General features: G+C 42.8%; 1 protein-coding gene and 1 pseudogene across 1 annotated transcript; both read right to left on the reverse strand.

Annotated features, from left to right (window-relative positions):
• Window positions 1-610: 610 nt before the first annotated feature.
• LOC125532534 lies at window positions 611-15,926 on the reverse strand (annotated as a pseudogene).
• An 11-nt stretch (window positions 15,927-15,937) lies between these two features.
• Window positions 15,938-18,649, reverse strand: LOC125542740 (protein phosphatase 1 regulatory inhibitor subunit PPP1R8 homolog). Its single transcript, XM_048705916.1, has 3 exons — window positions 18,460-18,649; window positions 17,231-17,809; window positions 15,938-16,917 (listed from the first exon to the last, which is right to left on the reverse strand). Exons 2-3 carry the CDS (start codon window positions 17,692-17,694, stop codon window positions 16,110-16,112), a joined length of 1,272 nt encoding a protein of 423 aa, XP_048561873.1. The 5' UTR covers window positions 17,695-17,809; window positions 18,460-18,649; the 3' UTR covers window positions 15,938-16,109.
• Window positions 18,650-19,694: the final 1,045 nt, after the last annotated feature.

A 19,694-nucleotide genomic window follows, 5' to 3' on the forward strand; every position in this document is an offset into this window, starting at 1 on the left:
CGCGTGGGGGTCTGTATGTGGTGGGCTGGGCTGCCCAAAGCCCATGCCCATCGGAGCAGCCCAGCCCACACAACCCGTCAGCCCACCACAGACACCCACGCACACGCAGAAGAAAATTGCAGATTTTGGCCATGCAACAAAATTCAACTATGAAACTAAGGGGTTATGCTGCGGAAAAGGACATATAAGACTAGCCAATTCAGAAACACCACCTGAACTCATAAGACTTTGTACAAGCAACGACTCTGACACAAGACATTTTCGACAAAATATAAGATTTTTCAAAGGGCACTTCTCATTTACTAATCTATTTTATCACCTTGACATAGACACAAGTGACATGCGAACAACTACTGATATTTACACCTTTTGAGGACATGGTCAAATATATCAAAATATACACTTATTTGGTAATAGTCACTCATATCCAAAGGATCTGGAGCTATACTTCTACGACGATGATCCAAGCTTAGATCGTCGATACCGCCATTGTAGTGAGGGAAATGTATGAGCAAGACAAGCATGTGATTGGAACAATAACAGACATCCTACACGGTAACCCGTACTCTCAACAGTTTAGGAGTTTGGGACAAGCCCAAAATCTTGAGGACTAGAGACTCATCTTGAACCCTTGACCAAAAATTAGACCAACATACAATGCGCTAATCAATTCAGAGGTAGCTGCAGTATGGATTAAAGAAAATGAAAGAAGTGATACTTATGACAAGAATGTAATACTTCATGGAACAACAACGAAAAAGAGCATATTTGATCATACTACGGGTGCTATGATCCGTTGTCGTATCCTTTATTCTTGTCAAGAGTTGAACTGGGTTGGCATAGGAAAATTCCAAAGAGGGATACACAAGAGCAAGGGGTTGTCAGATTAACTGTATGTATGGACTTGTCCCATTACAACCAACATGTTGTGTTGCCTATCATTTATTTATTAGTCACCTAGATCTTAATGGTAGAGTAGTTCCTCTCAATATTGTAAAAGTTGTCAGCATATGTGTGAAACATGCTGCCCGCTCCCCTCATCATGTTCTTGCTGTTTTGATATTCAGAAATGGAATGTAGCATGTTAAACATTAAATAAAGGTCCCCATTATCGATGCATCATTCAAGACACTCGACGACACTTATGGAGTGCAATTCCAATGCTTGAATTTTCTATTCCCTTGCCTCTAGCAGTGAATCAAAATCAAACCAATCATACTTTTATTCCGTTTCTATCACATAAATCTAGCCCTGATGTATGACCTTAATTTTTCACTTAACTTGAATTTTGAAATCATTCTGAATGACACTATAGCTTCATTTACCCACTCATTTTTGTCATGACCCCCTCCCAAAAAATACATGTGAACCACCGCACTTACCTTCTCCATGTTTAAGGCAGACCCATTTGTAGTCTGTAAAACATGGAAGGATTACATGTTTAGAGTTGAATACCACCTAAAACACACACCTTCTTATCATTTAGGCAATCTGGAAACATAGAACCACTTGGTAAGTATATTCACCTTGTCAACTTGTTACCTACAGCTCTAGCCATAACTCATAAATTGTATGCCTTTTGTACACATTCCTCTTATCCCACTATCATAGGTATTGTCTCACACCATTTGCCATCCTATTCTCATCGTGCTAGGACTTGAACATTGTAGTAATCGTACATCTCTTCCAACCTCTTCTGCACATCCATTTACTTATGTACCATAAAAGAGAAAGTGTCAAATGTAAAGTTTTAAAGGTCAAGTGGAAACATAATTTGTTGCATATAATAGAAATGTGTCCACTTGTGCTACACCACTAGGAGTGGAACACGTGGAGGAACGAATATAAAGTGTCTCAATAGTTGGAAAGGGGTGCATTTTCCCTATGGAGGATGACATCTCCTTACCAGATCTGCTTTCTAATATGATTATTTACATGATGTATTATGTTGAAGTGTCAAAAATGGAGTTGAAAGTATTTCTGTGGTTGCTTCTTTATGATAGGCTTAATATGCTAAATATGCAAAAGCGGGGACAATTTAATGTCAGTAACAACTATGCTTACATCCTATGTAATGTTGTTGAAGAGACCGTTGAGAACCTCATTTTCCGTTGCCCCTTTAGCATTTCTTGTTGGACACACCTTTCCAGTGGTCTCCGAATGCCTTGCGGATTGCTTTGGTCCTATGCTAAAATGGAGTTTGGTAAATCAGAATATTTGTTATAATAGCTTGGAACATTTAGAAGGAGCTCATTAATTTATTTTCAAAGGTATTAAGACTTCGAGATTGGCATGGAGTGAAATCACCAAATATGTATTATCAATACATAGTTATTCAAACTTCTTACCAAGGATGAGGTATGGCATGATATATTCGGTACTAAATATATGGGCTGTAAGGTTCTATCCTAGGTCTAGAGGAAACCTGAGAACTCCCACTTTTTTGTTGTTTTGGTGAAGCGAACACAACTCTTTCTGGTCTGAAACTATCCCTATCAAGGACGGCTCACATGTTAGAATTTGGGAGGACTCGTGGTTGGGAAATGTCCCCACTTAGCATCAAGTACCCAGGTGTTTTTCTTACAGTTTCGCATAAGCATGTCACAATAGAAGAGGTGGTTTTTAAGGAGTTCTTTACCTGACATGGATGAAGGTGTAGCCGTCGGATTGGTCTTCCATTTCTTGAATTTTTCTCTTATTTTTGTGTCAAACAATTTCATGTGTTGAGTGAACTCTTCATGGTTGTATCACTTGATGCAATGTTAAGAGTCAACAAGAACTATCATTAAAAAGGTATTCCTGACAAAACATGCATGTTTACACAAAGAGTAGGTGGAACATACAAGTTAGAACCAGCTAAATCACGAAGATCAAACAAATAGACCATTGAAGAGATCCATAATAACAATTCCAATGACTAAATGAAATATGCTTTCTCTCAAAGAGCACAACCAAGACTAACTTATTATTTTAGGAATTACATGTAGAGATCCTCTCCTTGCTTACATTGGGGGGAAAAGACTTGAAGAAGACGCTTCATGATCAACGCCACCGAACTGCCAACCAAACCCCACTTCGAACGACTTCTTCGAGTTAATATCACCGCTAGGCAAGCCAGTGCTCGTGCTGGTGTCAGTACGACCACTAGTATTGTAGCCAATGTGGACTGGGGTGTTGAGGTCTCCTCCATACCTCATCATGTCAAGTGAATCCTCTTGTTGCTACGGCGGGGCCTTAAACATTGTCGGAGGCCCCATGTCCATGCAACCAGTGACATAGGGAGCTGGCAATGGCGCCTGATACATCATCGAAGACCCCATGTCCATGTTCTCAGTCGGTGGTGGTGCCTGAAAAGTAGATGGTGACTCTATGTCCATGTATGGAGCTGGTGGTGGTGCCTGATAAGTCGAGGGAGACTCCATGTGCATGTAGTCAGTGACGTATGGAGCTGGCGGTGGTGCGAAGGCTGGTGGTTGGCCACTAATTTCTTTGATGCTTTCCCCCATGCTCTGGAGGATCACCTCCAGCTTTCGACCAACTTTGATGAGATCCTCGATGTTGAGGCCATCGAGGATCGAGAGGTTGCTTCCGAGCATGGCCTTGTGTAGGAGGATTCTGGTCTCATTGTCAATGCAGACTCCCTAAAACTTGTGGCCCTTGGCATGGAGCTTATCAAAATGTTGGCTAAGAAAGCCTTCATGACTCATTGACTTCTTGAACTTCCCCTCCGGCATATTCTTGTACCGAGTCAGGATAGCCACCGCCTTAGAGTGGGACGGGAACACCTCTGGTACCGGCTTGCCCTCGCCATACACTAGCACGCAGGCCTTGGCGTTGCACATGATGGCCAACTCGTCCGCCTTTTTCTGCAGGCCCTCACGACGCTTGTACGTCTCCAACGTATCTATAATTTTTGATTGCTCCATGCTATATTATCTACTGTTTTGGACTATATTGGGCTTTATTTTCTACTTTTATATTATTTTTGGGACTAACCTATTAACCGGAGGCCCAGCCTAGAATTGCTGTTTTTTGCCTATTTCAGTGTTTCGAAGAAACAGAATATCAAATGGAGTCCAAACAGAAAAATCCTTTTTGGAACGTGATTTTCTTCTCGGATAAGACCCAGGAGACTTGGACCCTACTCCAAGAAGTACCAGAGGCGGTCATGAGGGTAGGGGGCGCCCCCCCCCTACAGGGCGCGCCCCCTGCCTCGTGGGCCCCTCGGTGCTCCACCGACGTACTCCTTCCTCCTATATATACCCACGTACCCCCAAACGATCAGAACAGGACCAAAAACCTAATTCCACCGCCGCAACTTTCTGTATCCACGAGATCCCATCTTGGGGCCTGTTCCGGAGCTCCGCCAGAGAGGGTCGTCATCACGGAGGGCTTATACATCATCATAGCCCCTCCGATGAAGTGTGAGTAGTTTACCTCAGACCTTCGGGTCCATAGTTATTAACTAGATGTCTTCTTCTCTCTTTTTGGATCTCAATACAATGTTCTCCCCCTCTCTTGTGGAGATCTATTCGATGTAATCTTCTTCTTTTCCGGTGTGTTTGTTGAGACCGATGAATTGTGGGTTTATGATCAAGTCTATCTATGAACAATATTTGAATCTTCTCTGAATTATTTTATGTATGATTGGTTATCTTTGCAAGTCTCTTCAAATTATCCGTTTGGTTTGGCCAACTAGATTGGTAGTTCTTGCCATGGGAGAAGTGCTTAGCTTTGGGTTCGATCTTGCGGTGTTCTTTCCCAGTGACAGAAGGGGCAGCAAGACACATATTGTATCGTTGCCATCGAGGATAACAAGAGGGGGTTTATTTCATATTGCATGAATTTATCTCTCTACATCATGTCATCTTGTTTAAAGTGTTACTCTGTTTTTAACTTAATACTCTAGATGCATGCTGGATAGCGGTCAATGAGTGGAGTAATAGTAGTAGATGCAGAATCGTTTCGATCTACTTGTCACGAACGTGATGCCTGTATACATGATCATGCCTAGATATTCTCATAACTATGCTCAATTCTGTCAATTTCTCAACAGTAATTTGTTCACCCACCGTAGAAAACTTATGCTCTTGAGAGAAGCCACTAGTGAAACCTATGGCCCCCGGGTCTATTCTCATCATATCAATCTCCATCACTTTAATCTTGTTTTGTTTTTACTTTGCCTTTTACTTTTCACTTTGCATCTTTATATCAAAAATACCAAAAATATTATCTATCGGATCTCACTTCCGTAAGTGACCTGAAGGGATTGACAACCCCTAATCGCGTTGGTTGCGTTGAGCTCTTTGTGTTGTGTAGGTATGAGGGACTTGCGCGTGGCCTCCTACTGGATTGATACCTTGGTTCTCAAAAACTGAGGGAAATACTTACGCTACTCTGATGCATCATCCTTTCCTCTTCGGGGAAAACCAACGCAAGCTCAAGAGGTAGCAAGAAGAATTTCTGGCGCCGTTGCCGGGGAGTCTACGCAAAAAGTCAACATACCAAGTACCCATCACAATCCATATCTCCCGCATTACATTAGTTGCCATTTGCCTCTCGTTTTCCTCTCCCCCACTTCACCCTTGCCGTTTTATTCCCCCACTTCTCCGTTTGCCTTTTTCTCGCTTGCCTTTTGTTTGCTCGTGTGTTGGATTGCTTGTTTGTCGCGATGGCTCAAGATACTACCAAATTGTGTGACTTCACCAATACCAACAATAATGATTTTCTTAGCACTCCGATTGCTCCTCTTGCCAATACTGAATCTTGTGAAATCAATACTGCTTTGTTGAATCTTGTTATGAAAGATCAATTCGCCGGCCTTCCTAGTGAAGATGCCGCTACTCATCTGAATAGCTTCGTTGATTTATGTGATATGCAAAAGAAAAAAGATGTCGATAATGATGTCGTTAAATTGAAGCTATTTCCTTTTTCGCTTAGAGATCGTGCTAAAGCTTGGTTTTCATCTTTGCCTAAAAATAGTATTGATTCTTGGAACAAGTGCAAAGATGCTTTTATCTCTAAGTATTTTCCTCCCGCTAAGATCATCTCTCTTAGAAATGATATTATGAATTTTAAACAACCTGATCATGAACATGTTGCACAAGCTTAGGAGAGAATGAAATTAATGATACGTAATTGCCCTACTCATGGTTTAAATTTGTGGATGATTATACAAAAAATTTATGCCGGATTGAATTTTGCTTCTAGAAATCTTTTAGATTCGGCCACGGGAGGCACTTTTATGGAAATCACTTTAGGAGATGCTACTAAACTCCTAGATAATATTATGGTTAATTATTCTCAATTGCATACTGAATGATCTTCTAATAAAAAAGTGTATGCGATAGAAGAAATCAATGTTTTGAGTGGAAAGATGGATGAACTTATGAAATTATTTGCTACTAAGAGTGTTTCTTCTGATCCTAATGATATGCCTTTGTCTACCTTGATTGATAATAGCAATGAATCTATGGATGTGAATTTTGTTGGTAGGAATAATTTTGGTAACAACGCTTATAGAGGGGATTTTAATCCTAGGCCATATCCTAGTAATCCTTCTAATAATTATGGAAATTCCTACAACAACTCTTATGGAAATTATAATAAGATGCCCTCTGAATTTGAGAATAGTGTTAAAGAGTTTATGAATTCACAAAAGAATTTTAATGCTTTGCTTGAAGAGAAAGTGCTTAAAGTTGATGATTTGGCCAGGAACGTTGATAGAATTTCTCTTGAGATTGATTCTTTAAAGCTTAGATCTATTCCTGCTAAGCATGATATCAATGAGTCTCTCAAAGCTATGAGAATCTCCATTGATGAGTGCAAGGAAAGAACCGCTAGGATGCGTGCTTCAAAAGATGCATTTATTAAAGCGTGTTCTTCCAATACCTATGAGAATCAAGATGAAGATCTAAAAGTTATTGATGTGTCCCCTATCAAATCTTTGTTTTGCAATATGAATCTTGATGAAACTGAATATGATCTTCCTTTACCTAGAAGGCATTCCAAAAGTTTGGAGTATTTAGATCTTTATGATGAAATTGATGAAAGTGGGATTGAAAGAAATAAAAATTTAGATGGTGCTAAACCCACTATATTGGATTTCAAGGAATTTAATTATGAAAGTTGCTCTTTGATTGATTGTATTTCCTTGTTGCAATCCGTGCTAAATTCTCCGCATGCTTATAGTCAAAAGAAAGCCTTCACCGAACATATTGTTGATGCCTTGATGCAATCTTGTGAAGAAAAACTTGAGTTGAAAGTCTCTATCCCTAGAAAACTTTATGATGAGTGGGAACCAACTATCAAAATTAAAATTAAAGATCATGAGTTTTATGCTTTGCGTGATTTGGGTGCTAGTGTCTCCACTACCCCCAAAACTTTGTGTGATTTGCTAGATTTCCGCGATCTTGATGATTGCTCTTTAAACTTACATCTCGCGGATTCTACTATTAAGAAACCTATGGGAAGGATTAACGATGTTCTTATTGTTGCAAATAGGAATTATGTGCCCGTAGATTTCATTGTTCTTGATATAGATTGCAATCCTTCTTGCCCTATTATTCTTGGTAGACCTTTCCTTAGAACGGTCGGTGCGATTATTGATATAAAGGAAGGGAATATTAGATTCCAATTTCCATTAAAAAAGGGCATGGAACACTTTCCAAGAAAGAAAATAAAATTGCCATATGAAATCATCATGAGAGCTACTTATGGATTGCCTTCCAAAGATGGCAATACCTAGATCTATCCTCGCTTTTATGCTTAGCTAGGGGCGTCAAACGATAGCGCTTATTCAGAGGCAACCTAATTTTATTTTTTTTTGTTTTTTGTGTTTTTCTTATGTTAGGGAATAAATAACCCATCTACCCTCTGTTTGGATGTGGTTTTGTGTTTTAATTAGTGTCTGTGCCAAGCTAGACCTATTGGATCTTCTTGGATGATAGTTATTTGATCTTGTTGTAATTTCCAGAAACTTTGCGTTCAGTGCCCGAATTACTAAAAATTATCAGAACGTGATAAAATACTGATTCCAGTTGCTGCTGATCAATAAACAAATTATCTAGGTCTTCTAATTTTGGTAGATTTTTTGGAGTTCCAGAAGTTTGCGTTAGTTACAGATTACTACAGACTGTTCTGTTTTTGACAGATTCTATTTTTCGTGTGTTGTTTGCTTATTTTGATGAATCTATGGTTAGTAAAATAGTTTATAGTCCATAGAGAAGTTGGAATACAGTAGGTTTAACACCAAAATAAATAAAGAATGAGTTCATTACAGTACCTTGAAGTGGTTTTATGCTTTCTTTCTCTAACGGAGCTCACGAGATTTCTATTGAGTTTTGTGTTGTGAAGTTTTCAAGTTTTGGATGAGTTCTTTTGATGGATTATGGAACAAGGACTGGCAAGAGCCTAAGCTTGTGGATGCCCATGGCACCCCCAAGATAATCCAAGGACACCAAAAAGTCAAAGCTTGGGGATGCCCCGGAAGGCATCCCCTCTTTCGTCCACTTCCATCGGTAATTTACTTGGAGCTATATTTTTATTCACCAACATGATATGTGTTTTGCTTGGAGCGTCTTGTATTATTTGTGTCTTTGTTTATTAGTGTGCCACAATCATCCTTGCTGTACACACCTTTTGAGAGAGTCATCTATGAATTAAAATTTGATAGAATACTCTATGTGCTTCACTTATATCTTTTGAGCTATGTAGTTTTGCTCTATGTGCTTCACTGATATCTTTTGAGCGTTGAAATTTTGCTCTATGTGCTTCACTTAGATCTTTTAGAGCACGGTGGTGGCTTGTTTTAAAGAAACTATGATCTCTCATGCTTCACTTACATTATTTTGAGAGTCGTAATAGCATGGTAATTTGCTTAATAATAACTTGCTTGGTATTCAAGATTTGTGAAACTTTCTTTTGAGTGCGTTGAATACTAAGAAAAGTTGGATGATTGATAATTGTTTTGAGATATGGAGGTAGTAATATCAAAGTCATGCTAGTAGAGTAATTGTGAATTTGAGAAGTGCTTGAGTTAAAGTTTGCAAGTCCTGTAGCATGCACGTATGGTTAACATTATGCAACAAATTTGAAACATGAGGTATTATTTGATTGTCCTCCTTATGAGTGGCGGTCGGGGACGAGCGATGGTCTTTTCCTACCAATCTATCCCCCTAGGAGCATGCGCGTAATACTTTGGTTTTTGATGGCTTGTAGATTTTTGCAATAAGTATATGAGTTCCTTATGACTAATGTTGAGTCCATGGATTATACGCACTCTCACCCTTCCATCATTGCTAGCCTCTACGGTACCGTGCATTGCCCTTTCTCACATTGAGAGTTGGCGCAAACTTCGCCGGTGCATCCAAACCCCGTGATATGATACGCTCTTTCACACATAAACCTCCTTATATCTTCCTCAAAACAGCCACCATACCTACCTATTATGGCATTTCCATAGCCATTCCGAGATATATTGCCATGCAACTTTCCACCATCCAGTTTATCATGACACATTCATCATTGTCATATTGCTTAGCATGATTATGTAGTTGACATAGTATTTGTGGAAAATCCACCGTTTATAATTTTTCATACTTGTCACTCTTGATTCATTGCATATCCCGGTACACCGCCGGAGGCATTCATATAGAGTCATACTTTGTTCTTGTATCGAGTTGTAATCATTGAGTTGTAAATAAATAGAAGTGTGATGATCATCATTCAATAGAGCATTGTCCCAAAAAAAGGCCCAAGGATGGTTTGGATATGGTCCTAACTTTTTCGTAATAAGAAAACAAATCCGTTCGGCGCTCGTCGTGGTGGGGAGGCGTGAGCCGACAAATCTGTGGCACAAGGATGGTTAGAAAGTACTTGGCAGAGAGGGAAGGGGATGTTCATGTCGGGAGGAGGGAATCAGACGATGGTGATGGCTCGATTCAGATCTGAAGAGGAGGAGAGTGGAAGGAATGGAGATGCCAATTTATTGGGTGAAGGATGGAACCCTTTATTTTCTTTCGATTGGTTCTAGAACTTTTGTGATTAGATAAGCACAAGCAGCGGGGTGGAGCGTGGTGGCGGTGGTGGAAAAGCACGAGACAGAGAGGAACTCGATGACTTGGCCTAGATATGGTCCCGCCTTGCCGTCATGAGGCAACATATCTGTCTGGCCTTGGTGTGGTGGGGAGGAGGGAGCCGGGAGATCCTTGGCACATGGATGCTAAGGAAGTGGCCGGTTGGAAGTGGTCAGGAGGGAATGTTCTTATAGGTGGTGGCGATGGTGATGACTTGATCCAGATCTGAAGAGGAGAGGCAAATAATTGGGTGGCTCCGAATGCTAGGGTAGGTGTCCGGGAATTTAATAGGCATGTCTAAACTTCATGAAGGTCATGATCCCACATGACAGAAAAAGTATTTTTCTTCTGGAGATTGTTCCGAGAGCTTAATCTTGTTTGATTGGGCCCACTTTTGGGATTCGATGAGCACAAGAGGTGGATAAGAGCCTAGTGGTGGTGGTGGTGGTGGACAAGCACGAGATGGACACGAACCAGACTACATGGGCTGGATCTGGACCCGCCTTTTCCGTGGTAAGCCAACGGATCCGTCCGACCTTGGCATGGTGGGGAGGCATGAACCGGCAGATTTGTGATGCAAGGATGGTAAGGAAGTAGTTGGTAGTGAGGTGTAATGTTCATGCTGGGAGGAGGGGAGGAAACGATGGTGATGGCTCGATGTAGATCTGAAGAGGAGAAAAGTGGAAGGAATGGAGATGCAAATTAATTGGGTGGAGAGAGGTAGGTAGGGAGGGAGGGAGGGAGGGAGGGAGAGAGAGCAGATCCATCCGGCCTCATCGTGGTGGGGAGGAGTGAGCCGGCAGATCCGTGGCCCATATATGGTAAGGAAGTACTTGGCAGCGGGAGGAGGAAATGGTCATAATGGGGGAGGGAAGGAGATGATGGTAATGACTTGATCTAGATCTGAAGAGGAGGATAGAAGGAACGAAGAGCAAATTTACTGGGTGGATGTTGGCACCTTCATCTTGCTTTGATTGGTGCTAGAACTCTTGGGAATGGTGAGCACGAGTAGTTGGGAGGAGCCTGGTGGATATGGTGGACAAGCACTAGACATAGATGAACTCGACCACATGGCATGGATCTGTTCTCACCTTGCCATCGTAAGACAACAGATCCGTCCGGCCTCCTCAAGGTAGGTAGGAGTGAGCCAGTAGATCCGTGGAGCATGAATGCTAAGGAAGTACTTGGTAGTGCGGGGAGGGAATGGTCATGGTGCAAGGAGGGGATGAGATGATGGCGATGTCTCGATCTAGATCTGAAGAGGAGGAGAGAAGGAAGTGGAAGGAATGGAGACGCAAATTAACAGGTGGAGCCTCACCTTCATCTTGTTTCAATGAATCCACTCTTGGGATTCGCTGAGAACGAGAGGCGCGGGAGGAGCCTGGTGGCGGTGGTGGACAAGCTCGAGATGCAGAGGAACCCAACTACATGGCTTGGATTTGGTCCTACCTTTTTCGTAATAAGAAAACAAATCCGTTCGGCGCTCGTCGTGGTGGGAGGTGTGAGCCGACAAATCTGTGGTACAAGGATGGTAAGAAAGTACTTGACAGAGAGGGGAGGGAATGTTCATGCCGGGAGGAGGGAATCAGACGATGATGATGGCTCGATTCAGATCTGAAGAGGAGAGTGGAAGGAATGGAGATGCAACGTCGTGGTGGGAGGTGTGAGCCGACAAATATGTGGTACAAGGATGGTAAGAAAGTACTTGACAGAGAGGGGAGGGAATGTTCATGCCGGGAGGAGGGAATCAGACGATGATGATGGCTCGATTCAGATCTGAAGAGGAGAGTGGAAGGAATGGAGATGCAACGTCGTGGTGGGAGGTGTGAGCCGACAAATATGTGGTACAAGGATGGTAAGAAAGTACTTGACAGAGAGGGGAGGGAATGTTCATGTCGGAAAGGAGGGAATCAGACGATGATGATGGCTCGATTCAGATCTGAAGAGGAGAGTGGAAGGAATGGAGATGCAACGTCGTGGTGGGAGGTGTGAGCCGACAAATATGTGGTACAAAGATGGTAAGAAAGTACTTGACAGAGAGGGGAGGGAATGTTCATGCCGGGAGGAGGGAATCAGACGATGATGATGGCTCGATTCAGATCTGAAGAGGAGAGTGGAAGGAATGGAGATGCAACGTCGTGGTGGGAGGTGTGAGCCGACAAATATGTGGTACAAGGATGGTAAGAAAGTACTTGACAGAGAGGGGAGGGAATGTTCATGCCGGAAGGAGGGAATCAGACGATGGTGATGGCTCGATTCAGATCTGAAGAGGAGGAGAGTGGAAGGAATGGAGATGCAAATTAATTGGATGGAGGCTGAAACCCTTCATTTGGTTTCGATTGGTTCCGGAACTTCTCTGATTTGATGAGCACAAGCAGCAAGGAGCCTGGTGACGATGGTGGAAAAGCACGAGACCAAGAGGAACTCGGCGACATGGCCTAGATATGGTCCCGCCTTGCCGTCGTGAGGCAACAGATTCGTCTGGCCTCGGTGTGGTGGGGAGGATGGAGCCGGGAGATCCTTGGCGCATGGATGGAAAGAGGTTGGCAGTGGTGGGGAAGGGAATGTTCTTGATAGGAGGACGGAGGAGGCGATGGTGATGACTGGATCCAGTTCTGAAGAGGAGAGGTAAATAATTGGGTGGAGGCTGAAACCCTTCATTTGGTTTCAATTGGTTCTAGAACTTTTCTGATTAGATGAGCACAAACAGCAGGGAGGAGCTTGGTGACGGTGGTGGAAAAGCACGAGACGGAGAGGAACTCGACGACATGGCCTAGATATGGTCCCACCTTGTCGTCGTGAGGCAACAGATTCGCCTGGCCTCAGTGTGATGGGGAGGATGGAGCCGGGAGATCCTTGGTGCATGGATGGAAAGGAAGAGGTTGGCAGTGGCGAGAGAGAGAGAGAGAGAGAGAGAGAGAGAGAGAGAGAGAGAGAGAGAGAGAGAGAGAGAGAGAGAGAGGGCATGAAACTGCGTTCAGTTGTGGACAATACCCTCCAACGATTTTGAACATGTTCACAAAGAAAAGAGCAGTAGTAGGTAGCCTTGGCAAGAACACACCCTGGAGAGGATTCAAGAAAGCATAGCATAGTACAGAGATATGCCACTGAAATAAAATAAAATAATAGAGGAAGTGAAGGACATGAATGTTTGTTCATGACAAGCAGTCATTTTGACCCAAAAGTACAAGAGGCTATGTAGTTGATTCATTTTGACCTGAATCAACCAATTTCCAAACAAGGAGCACAAACCAAGTTTGTCACAGGGTTTTGAACAAGAAACAAAAGGCAAACACACTGCCCTGCATCAAGTTCACAAACGACGGTGAGTAGGGAAATGCTAGGATGCAACCTCCAAACCGGGATCTGCAGTCCCAGCTCTCGCTTCAGCCATACAACATACAGACACACCAAACTAACAGTAGCTTTGCACGTGTTTGATTATCTTCTTAATCGGATAATCGAGGTAGAGAGGACTGAAGCAAGATTTACCTACTACCAATAGCACAAGCAGCCAAAGGTCCTACTTGTGTTTATAAACACTAGTCATTCTCAACTACTCCCTCCGTTTCAAAATAGATGACTCGACTTTGTATTAACTTTAGTAAAGTTATTAATACAAAGTTGAGTCATCTATTTTGGAACAGAGGGAGTAGGCATCCAGAATTTTTTTAATATAAATGTTACATGAAACACAGTTGCACATCCAAGTCATATGTCATTGATTTTACGCTAAGATTCTTGCAACAACAAACAAAACAACCTGGAACCTGATCATTCCCATCATCATCATAAAGAGCCAATTGCACTGGGAGCAAATTTACTTGCACAGCAAGTTCACTTTAGACCAACAACAACAACAACAACAACAAAGCCTCTAGTCCCAAACAAGTTGGGGTAGGCTAGAGCTGAAACCCATAAGATCTCGCAAGCAACTCATGGTTCTGGCACATGGATAGCTAGCTTCCACGCACCCCTATCCATCACTAGTTCTTCGGTGACCACCTTTTTTTAAGAAAAAGACTGGATTTTCAGCCATCAACTTGGTCTAATAGTAAAATTAGCTCATCATAAATTTAAGTCCAATGCATTCCAGTTTAATCATGTACAGATATTGATGAACATGAATAGTTGGATAGTAATTATAATTAACATCCAAATTTTCACAACTGCATATTTAAAATACTGATTTTAGATCTTTTCAAGTATATGCAAGCAATACTATGTACCCAGGGTTTAGAAGCATGTGCAACCATACTAGACCATCTTGATTGACTCCAAGTAAATGGAGCTGGCCCAAATTAATGTGGCTAAACATTAGCTCTAGAATGGCCACCAGAGACTCAGTTAGGGAACCGGTATGGAGCTACAACTTGTTAACGCGGAGGTTGGATACAAGGTTGGAACTATGACATTATAAAGAGCTAATTGCACAGGGAGCACATCTACTTGCACGGCATGTTCACCTTAGACCGCCTTTTTGATAAAAACTGGATTTTGCAGCCCATCAACTTGCTCTAATGGTTCGAATTTGTTCCAGTTTAATCACATACAGATATTGAAGAACATGAATGCCAATTCAGTAGCCAACTCTTAAACTCATTCATAGTTCCATACTAATTATATCATCTCAATATACATTTGAAATACTGGTTTTAGATTTTTCATGTGCATTTGAAGAGCTTTGAAAGGGTTTAATTAAAACAGAAAACATTATATGACTTCTTCTAGCATTTTGTAGCTTATTTTTTAAAGATTTATTTGAACTTCCATCATGATTCCAATTCAAAATTACTAACTGAAAGAGATAAGGCTATGTTTGGCAGCTCCATTTTTTTCCTTGGCAAATCTCGGAAATCCGCCAACACCAAGCAGCAAACCAATCGCTGGTAGTCCATCATGATACAAAGAAACTCAACTCCATGGGTGTCAAATGTTATGGTCTAGAATTAGATTGCCCAGGGCGTGAGAACCACACCAAAGCTATCCTCACAACCCACTCTTATGATATCTCTAGGGAAATAAATTTTGCCATGTGACAGTAAACATGCAGATAGTATCCACTGCTAGAGTACCTAGCATACCTGGCACAGATACCAAAGACTCCTACTGATGAGAGACCAAACTAAGAAAAATACCAAGTCGCAGTAATGGTCACTAGCTGGAGATGCATGATAGTTAGGCTTAACAAGTGCGAAGCAAGCAACCTTATGCAGTTTCAACATACTTCCCACAAGGATTGGATGGTGGAATACTATCAAATGGATACATAAGGACTTGGGTCTTCATCCAAAAGTAGGATAACAGGATCATGATGGTTAACTACCAAGTCTACCATGCAGAAAGAGTCCAGACAGCAGGGCTTGAATGGGAGGGAGTCTATGAGAAACAGGGGACCAAGCGAGGTGATTTACTTATTTTATCTTCCCTTTTATTAATGAAAAGGGAGAAAAATCACTCCTTACATATTAGGGGCTCCTAAAGTAGAGGCAAAACAGGCCAAAAATAGGACAGAATATCAATAAATGACTAAGGATTAAGTCACAAACTAGAGACTTAGCACACTTATGGCATGTGAATATGGGAGTATATGCAATAAAATTATATACCTACTTGACCAGACGAACATGAATACAGCAACGGTTCAAGCTACAAAGCAAACTCCGGCTTTACTATTCAAATGTTAAGCATTTAAAACATGAGAATGAGATGTCCAATAAGATAGTACATCGTAATGCACAACCAAGCTAAAACAGGAAGACGAAAGAAACCAGGGCAGGGTAAAGGAGTTAACGCACCACACAATGACAGAATGAAGAAATGGGGCAACATGGTACGTACAATCCCCATGATCGCAACCATAAGAAAGCATGCTCTAACATTAATATTAGGCAAAAAAAGAGATTACCTTGATTCACAGCAAGATACAATCATGTAGAACAAAGCAAAATACCCAAGGCAAACATAACATTTCTGCTGCCATGTGTTTGTAATCAAGGCAATTCACTACTAACTGGAAATGTGACAAAATAACTAGTCGCCAAACAAGTCATCATCACTATCATCAGCTGGATTTGCACCCACGTCCCTGCTATACTTCTTTTCATCAACAACTTTGACTTGCTCTGGCTGGCCATCTGATTTATACGCCCATGATGAGCCCAGCTTTGCTGGAACAGAGTCCCCGTAAAGGTCATCATACATACCACCTCTGGATGTGCTTTTAACTTTGTTAAGCATCTGTTGTAGCTTATCTGTTACCCCACTGTGGGAGGCACTGTCCTTTGATGAAGTTTGCTCCTTTCCTTTTGGTATGACAGTAACCTGTACAAGAGACTCGTACTTCCCAACAAGACTGCCTTCCTTCACACCAACTGGGCCTGGTTCAGTTTCAACATCTGCACCATCAGAAATCCCAACCACCTGAATAAGCTCTCCACCAACTTGATCTCTAAATGACACTCTCCGCTTTTTGCTTCTCTTTGACGGTCTACCGACTGCCTGGTTGTCATCATTTACAGCAGAAGCAGAAGCATCCCCAGAAGAACTTTTTCTCTTCAATGGCACTTCTGATTTGCTAACACCATAGCGATTAAGTATTGTATTGTATGCAACAACGGCGTCTTCATCGTCAGAGTCTGGAGGAGACGGCAAACTCACATCTGACGGGAGGCTTTGAGTGGGAAAAAAAGCAGCGGTGTTCTTTCGTAGAACATATGCTCTGGTTGATGCAGCAAAGCGAAGTGACTGTCCAACTTCAAGTTCAACAGGGCTGTCCTTAGTTAATCTCTCGTTTGCAACAAATGTACCATGAACAGATCCTAAATCGATAACATAGATGCTGAAAGGAAACAAAGGAAGCATGGAGCAACTGTTAGTTATGCACCTAAGACACAACATAGATAAAAGAAAATTTTACAGCTATAATCCTGCCATTTCTTGGGCAGAAAATTCTGAACGAAGCATGTCTAAAAGGTCAATAGCATATAGGAGCACAATATTCCATTACAGGCGCAAACTGTTGTCTATTGAGTTAAGAAAATCAAATCTATTAACATTCAGGTTGCTAAAAAGAAGTCTCATTAACCATCAAAAACATAAACTCGTACGTCCAACTGAACACAAGTGCATCAAACATCAGGCAGGTCTCTAACCTTCCATTTTTGTGTGGAACGACAGCAGCATGTTGGCGTGAGACGGACTGATGGTCCAAGACAATCTCACAAGCAGGCACCTGCCTCCCAAATATATGCCTCTTCTTGTCCAGATTAATCCTATCAATGGCATTCCCATCCTTCATCACCTCAAGATAGTAAACCCCAGGGCGCGGCTCAATTGCCCAGTCCGGCGGTTGCCACGTCGACTGCCCACCACCAAACTGCGTCCCGGCGGGTCTGGGGGCTCCAGCAGCTTCTTGCCCGGCCATGCTTGAGCCGGCACTCTGCGAAGCATGCTGACTCTGGCTGGGACCAAGATGTGAGCTTTGCGGCGGCACCAATGGAGCTGGCTGCACTTTCACAGCTGTGGGCACGCTCTTTGCGCCAGGACCAGACTGCTGCACCGAGAAGGGTTCCAAGGCCTGAGCTTTCTTGAAGCGGTCAAGCCCACCACGGTACATCTCCTCTAAGCTTACCACTACCACCTGTTCTGGTCTCTATCACTGAGTCACTCTTTAACCTTCAACAGCTGATGATGAACCCCACAGGGCTGTACTCAAGTTCTGCAAGAATCCCCTACAGACGGATTACACAAAGTCAGTACCAGCAAACAAACTTCCAACCAGATTATAAGGCAATTGCCTGCAGAACTATTCCACTGGTCGCTGCCTCGTGTCGCAAATCAGAAAAGGGTGAAGGTAATACTGGACTAGGTGTTGGATGATTTTTTTTCCCCTTTTGACCTAACAAATTGCTTTCATTTGCTCTCGATGATATATGTCCAAACAGACAGACAGACTACCCGTTATACCTCTTTTAACTGAAGAAGATACAGCAACAGCACAACATCCCCAATGCTCTATGATGGCTGTGCTGTAGTCCCAAAGGATTGGGAAGTTCTGATTCACAGGAGACCGAATGGTAGAGTTCGCGAGTGAGCATCCAAAATCTGTGTTTGCTATAATGTTTGAATTCATGATTTCCCCTGTGTTGTTTCAACTGAATCTACTATTTTCATCAGACTTGAGACTGGCATCAAGAAGCAGCAGCCGCATGGCGGAGCGCGTGGGGCCGGCAGAGGCGCACGAGCACGCGGGACCGGCGTCAGCACGAAGCAGCGGTAGCGACACGACGGGGCGGCGGCGGGGAGCTCCTACACCTAACCCTAGGTCGCCTCCCCGGGGTACAAGGGGATGAGCGCGGGAGAGAGGGGGAGAGAGACTCACCAGGGGCCGCGCGGGGAGGCTCGCGCCGCCGTCGATGAGCGCGTCCGACGAGGGAGGCTAGCCGCCGTCGAGGGGCGGCTCCGACGAGGCGCCGCCGCTGGGAGCGAGGGAGAGCTGGAGAAGGGGAACGATACGGGGGGAGGCCGAGCTCGTTTTGGTCAATCTGGCACAGGGGCACTTTGGGGATTTCGACGAGTGCATCTCCAAGGGGATGCACCAAAAACCCCTCGAGGCCTCCACAATCTCTGTGCCCGGTCCATATTTTTCTGTACTTTTTTTAAAAAATTATTGTTCAAACTTTATTTGAATATTCGAAACACATAGTCAATCTAAAATGCATAGTTCAAACATAAATATTACAAGGAGTTCATAATTAAGACAAAAAAATCAAGGAACGTCCACAGATCTAAATGATGATTCGCGGGATCATTGAGAGAGTTGTTGGTGCGCATCTCGTTCTCAAAGTGGATGATGCTTCTCCAGAATGATTTCAACCTGCTCTGGCGAAGATTATCAAAATCAGCGTTACGTTGTACCATATACGATTCGGTGAACTCATTGTATAGAAACTCTTCACCCATGTCCATCGTGTGCACTTGCAAATGTTCAATGAATAGATGGTCAAACTCTATTTAGACATTGTATCGAATAAGTGGTGGACGGCATCGACGGCCGGCGGTCCAGGATGTATCCGGCGATGTAGGACGAGCGACATGTGTGGAAGACGAGGTGGGAGCGTGCACGAGGAGTGAGGGACTCGATGAGGCAGGTGTTGATTGACAATCTTATCAATAAGATTGGTGGTTTGGTAAACAGTCAGGTGACCCGGCTCCTGACTAAATATTCGAGGCTAACTAAATGTGTAGCTAAATGCTAGTCCCAAATGATAAAATAGCTTTTAGCGTCGATGAAAACCATTGCGGAGGGTGCTGCCAAAGCCAAAAAAAGAGGAAACCGAAGCTCCTATGTGCGCCGATGCCAAATTATTGAATGAATAAAAATGTGATCTCTCTCCTCTTTCTCCCTTCTCCCTCTTTAGCATGGACACATGCATAGAGCACATGTCTACTGATAATTCATTTCTGAGCCCAGGCTCATCTGCACCCGCGCTGACGAAAAAAATTAAAACAAATACTAGAAAAATTCAAAAAATTCCAATTTTTTGTGTGGTAGATAATTTGATGCATGAGGTTCACTCTAATTTTCAAGTCATTTGGATATCTGAACAACTCTCG

Source organism: Triticum urartu, chromosome 1, assembly GCF_003073215.2.
Source record: "Triticum urartu cultivar G1812 chromosome 1, Tu2.1, whole genome shotgun sequence".
Classification (NCBI taxonomy): Eukaryota; Viridiplantae; Streptophyta; class Magnoliopsida; order Poales; family Poaceae; genus Triticum; species Triticum urartu.

Excerpts from the sequence above, each read along its gene's own strand:
- LOC125542740 (XM_048705916.1), bottom strand. The coding sequence starts at position 17,694 with ATGTACCGTGGTGGGCTTGACCGCTTCAAGAAAGCTCAGGCCTTGGAA. Across the intron at positions 16,918-17,230 it reads GTTCCACACAAAAATGGAAG|CATCTATGTTATCGATTTAG; the intron begins GTTAGAGACCTG and ends GTTTCCTTTCAG.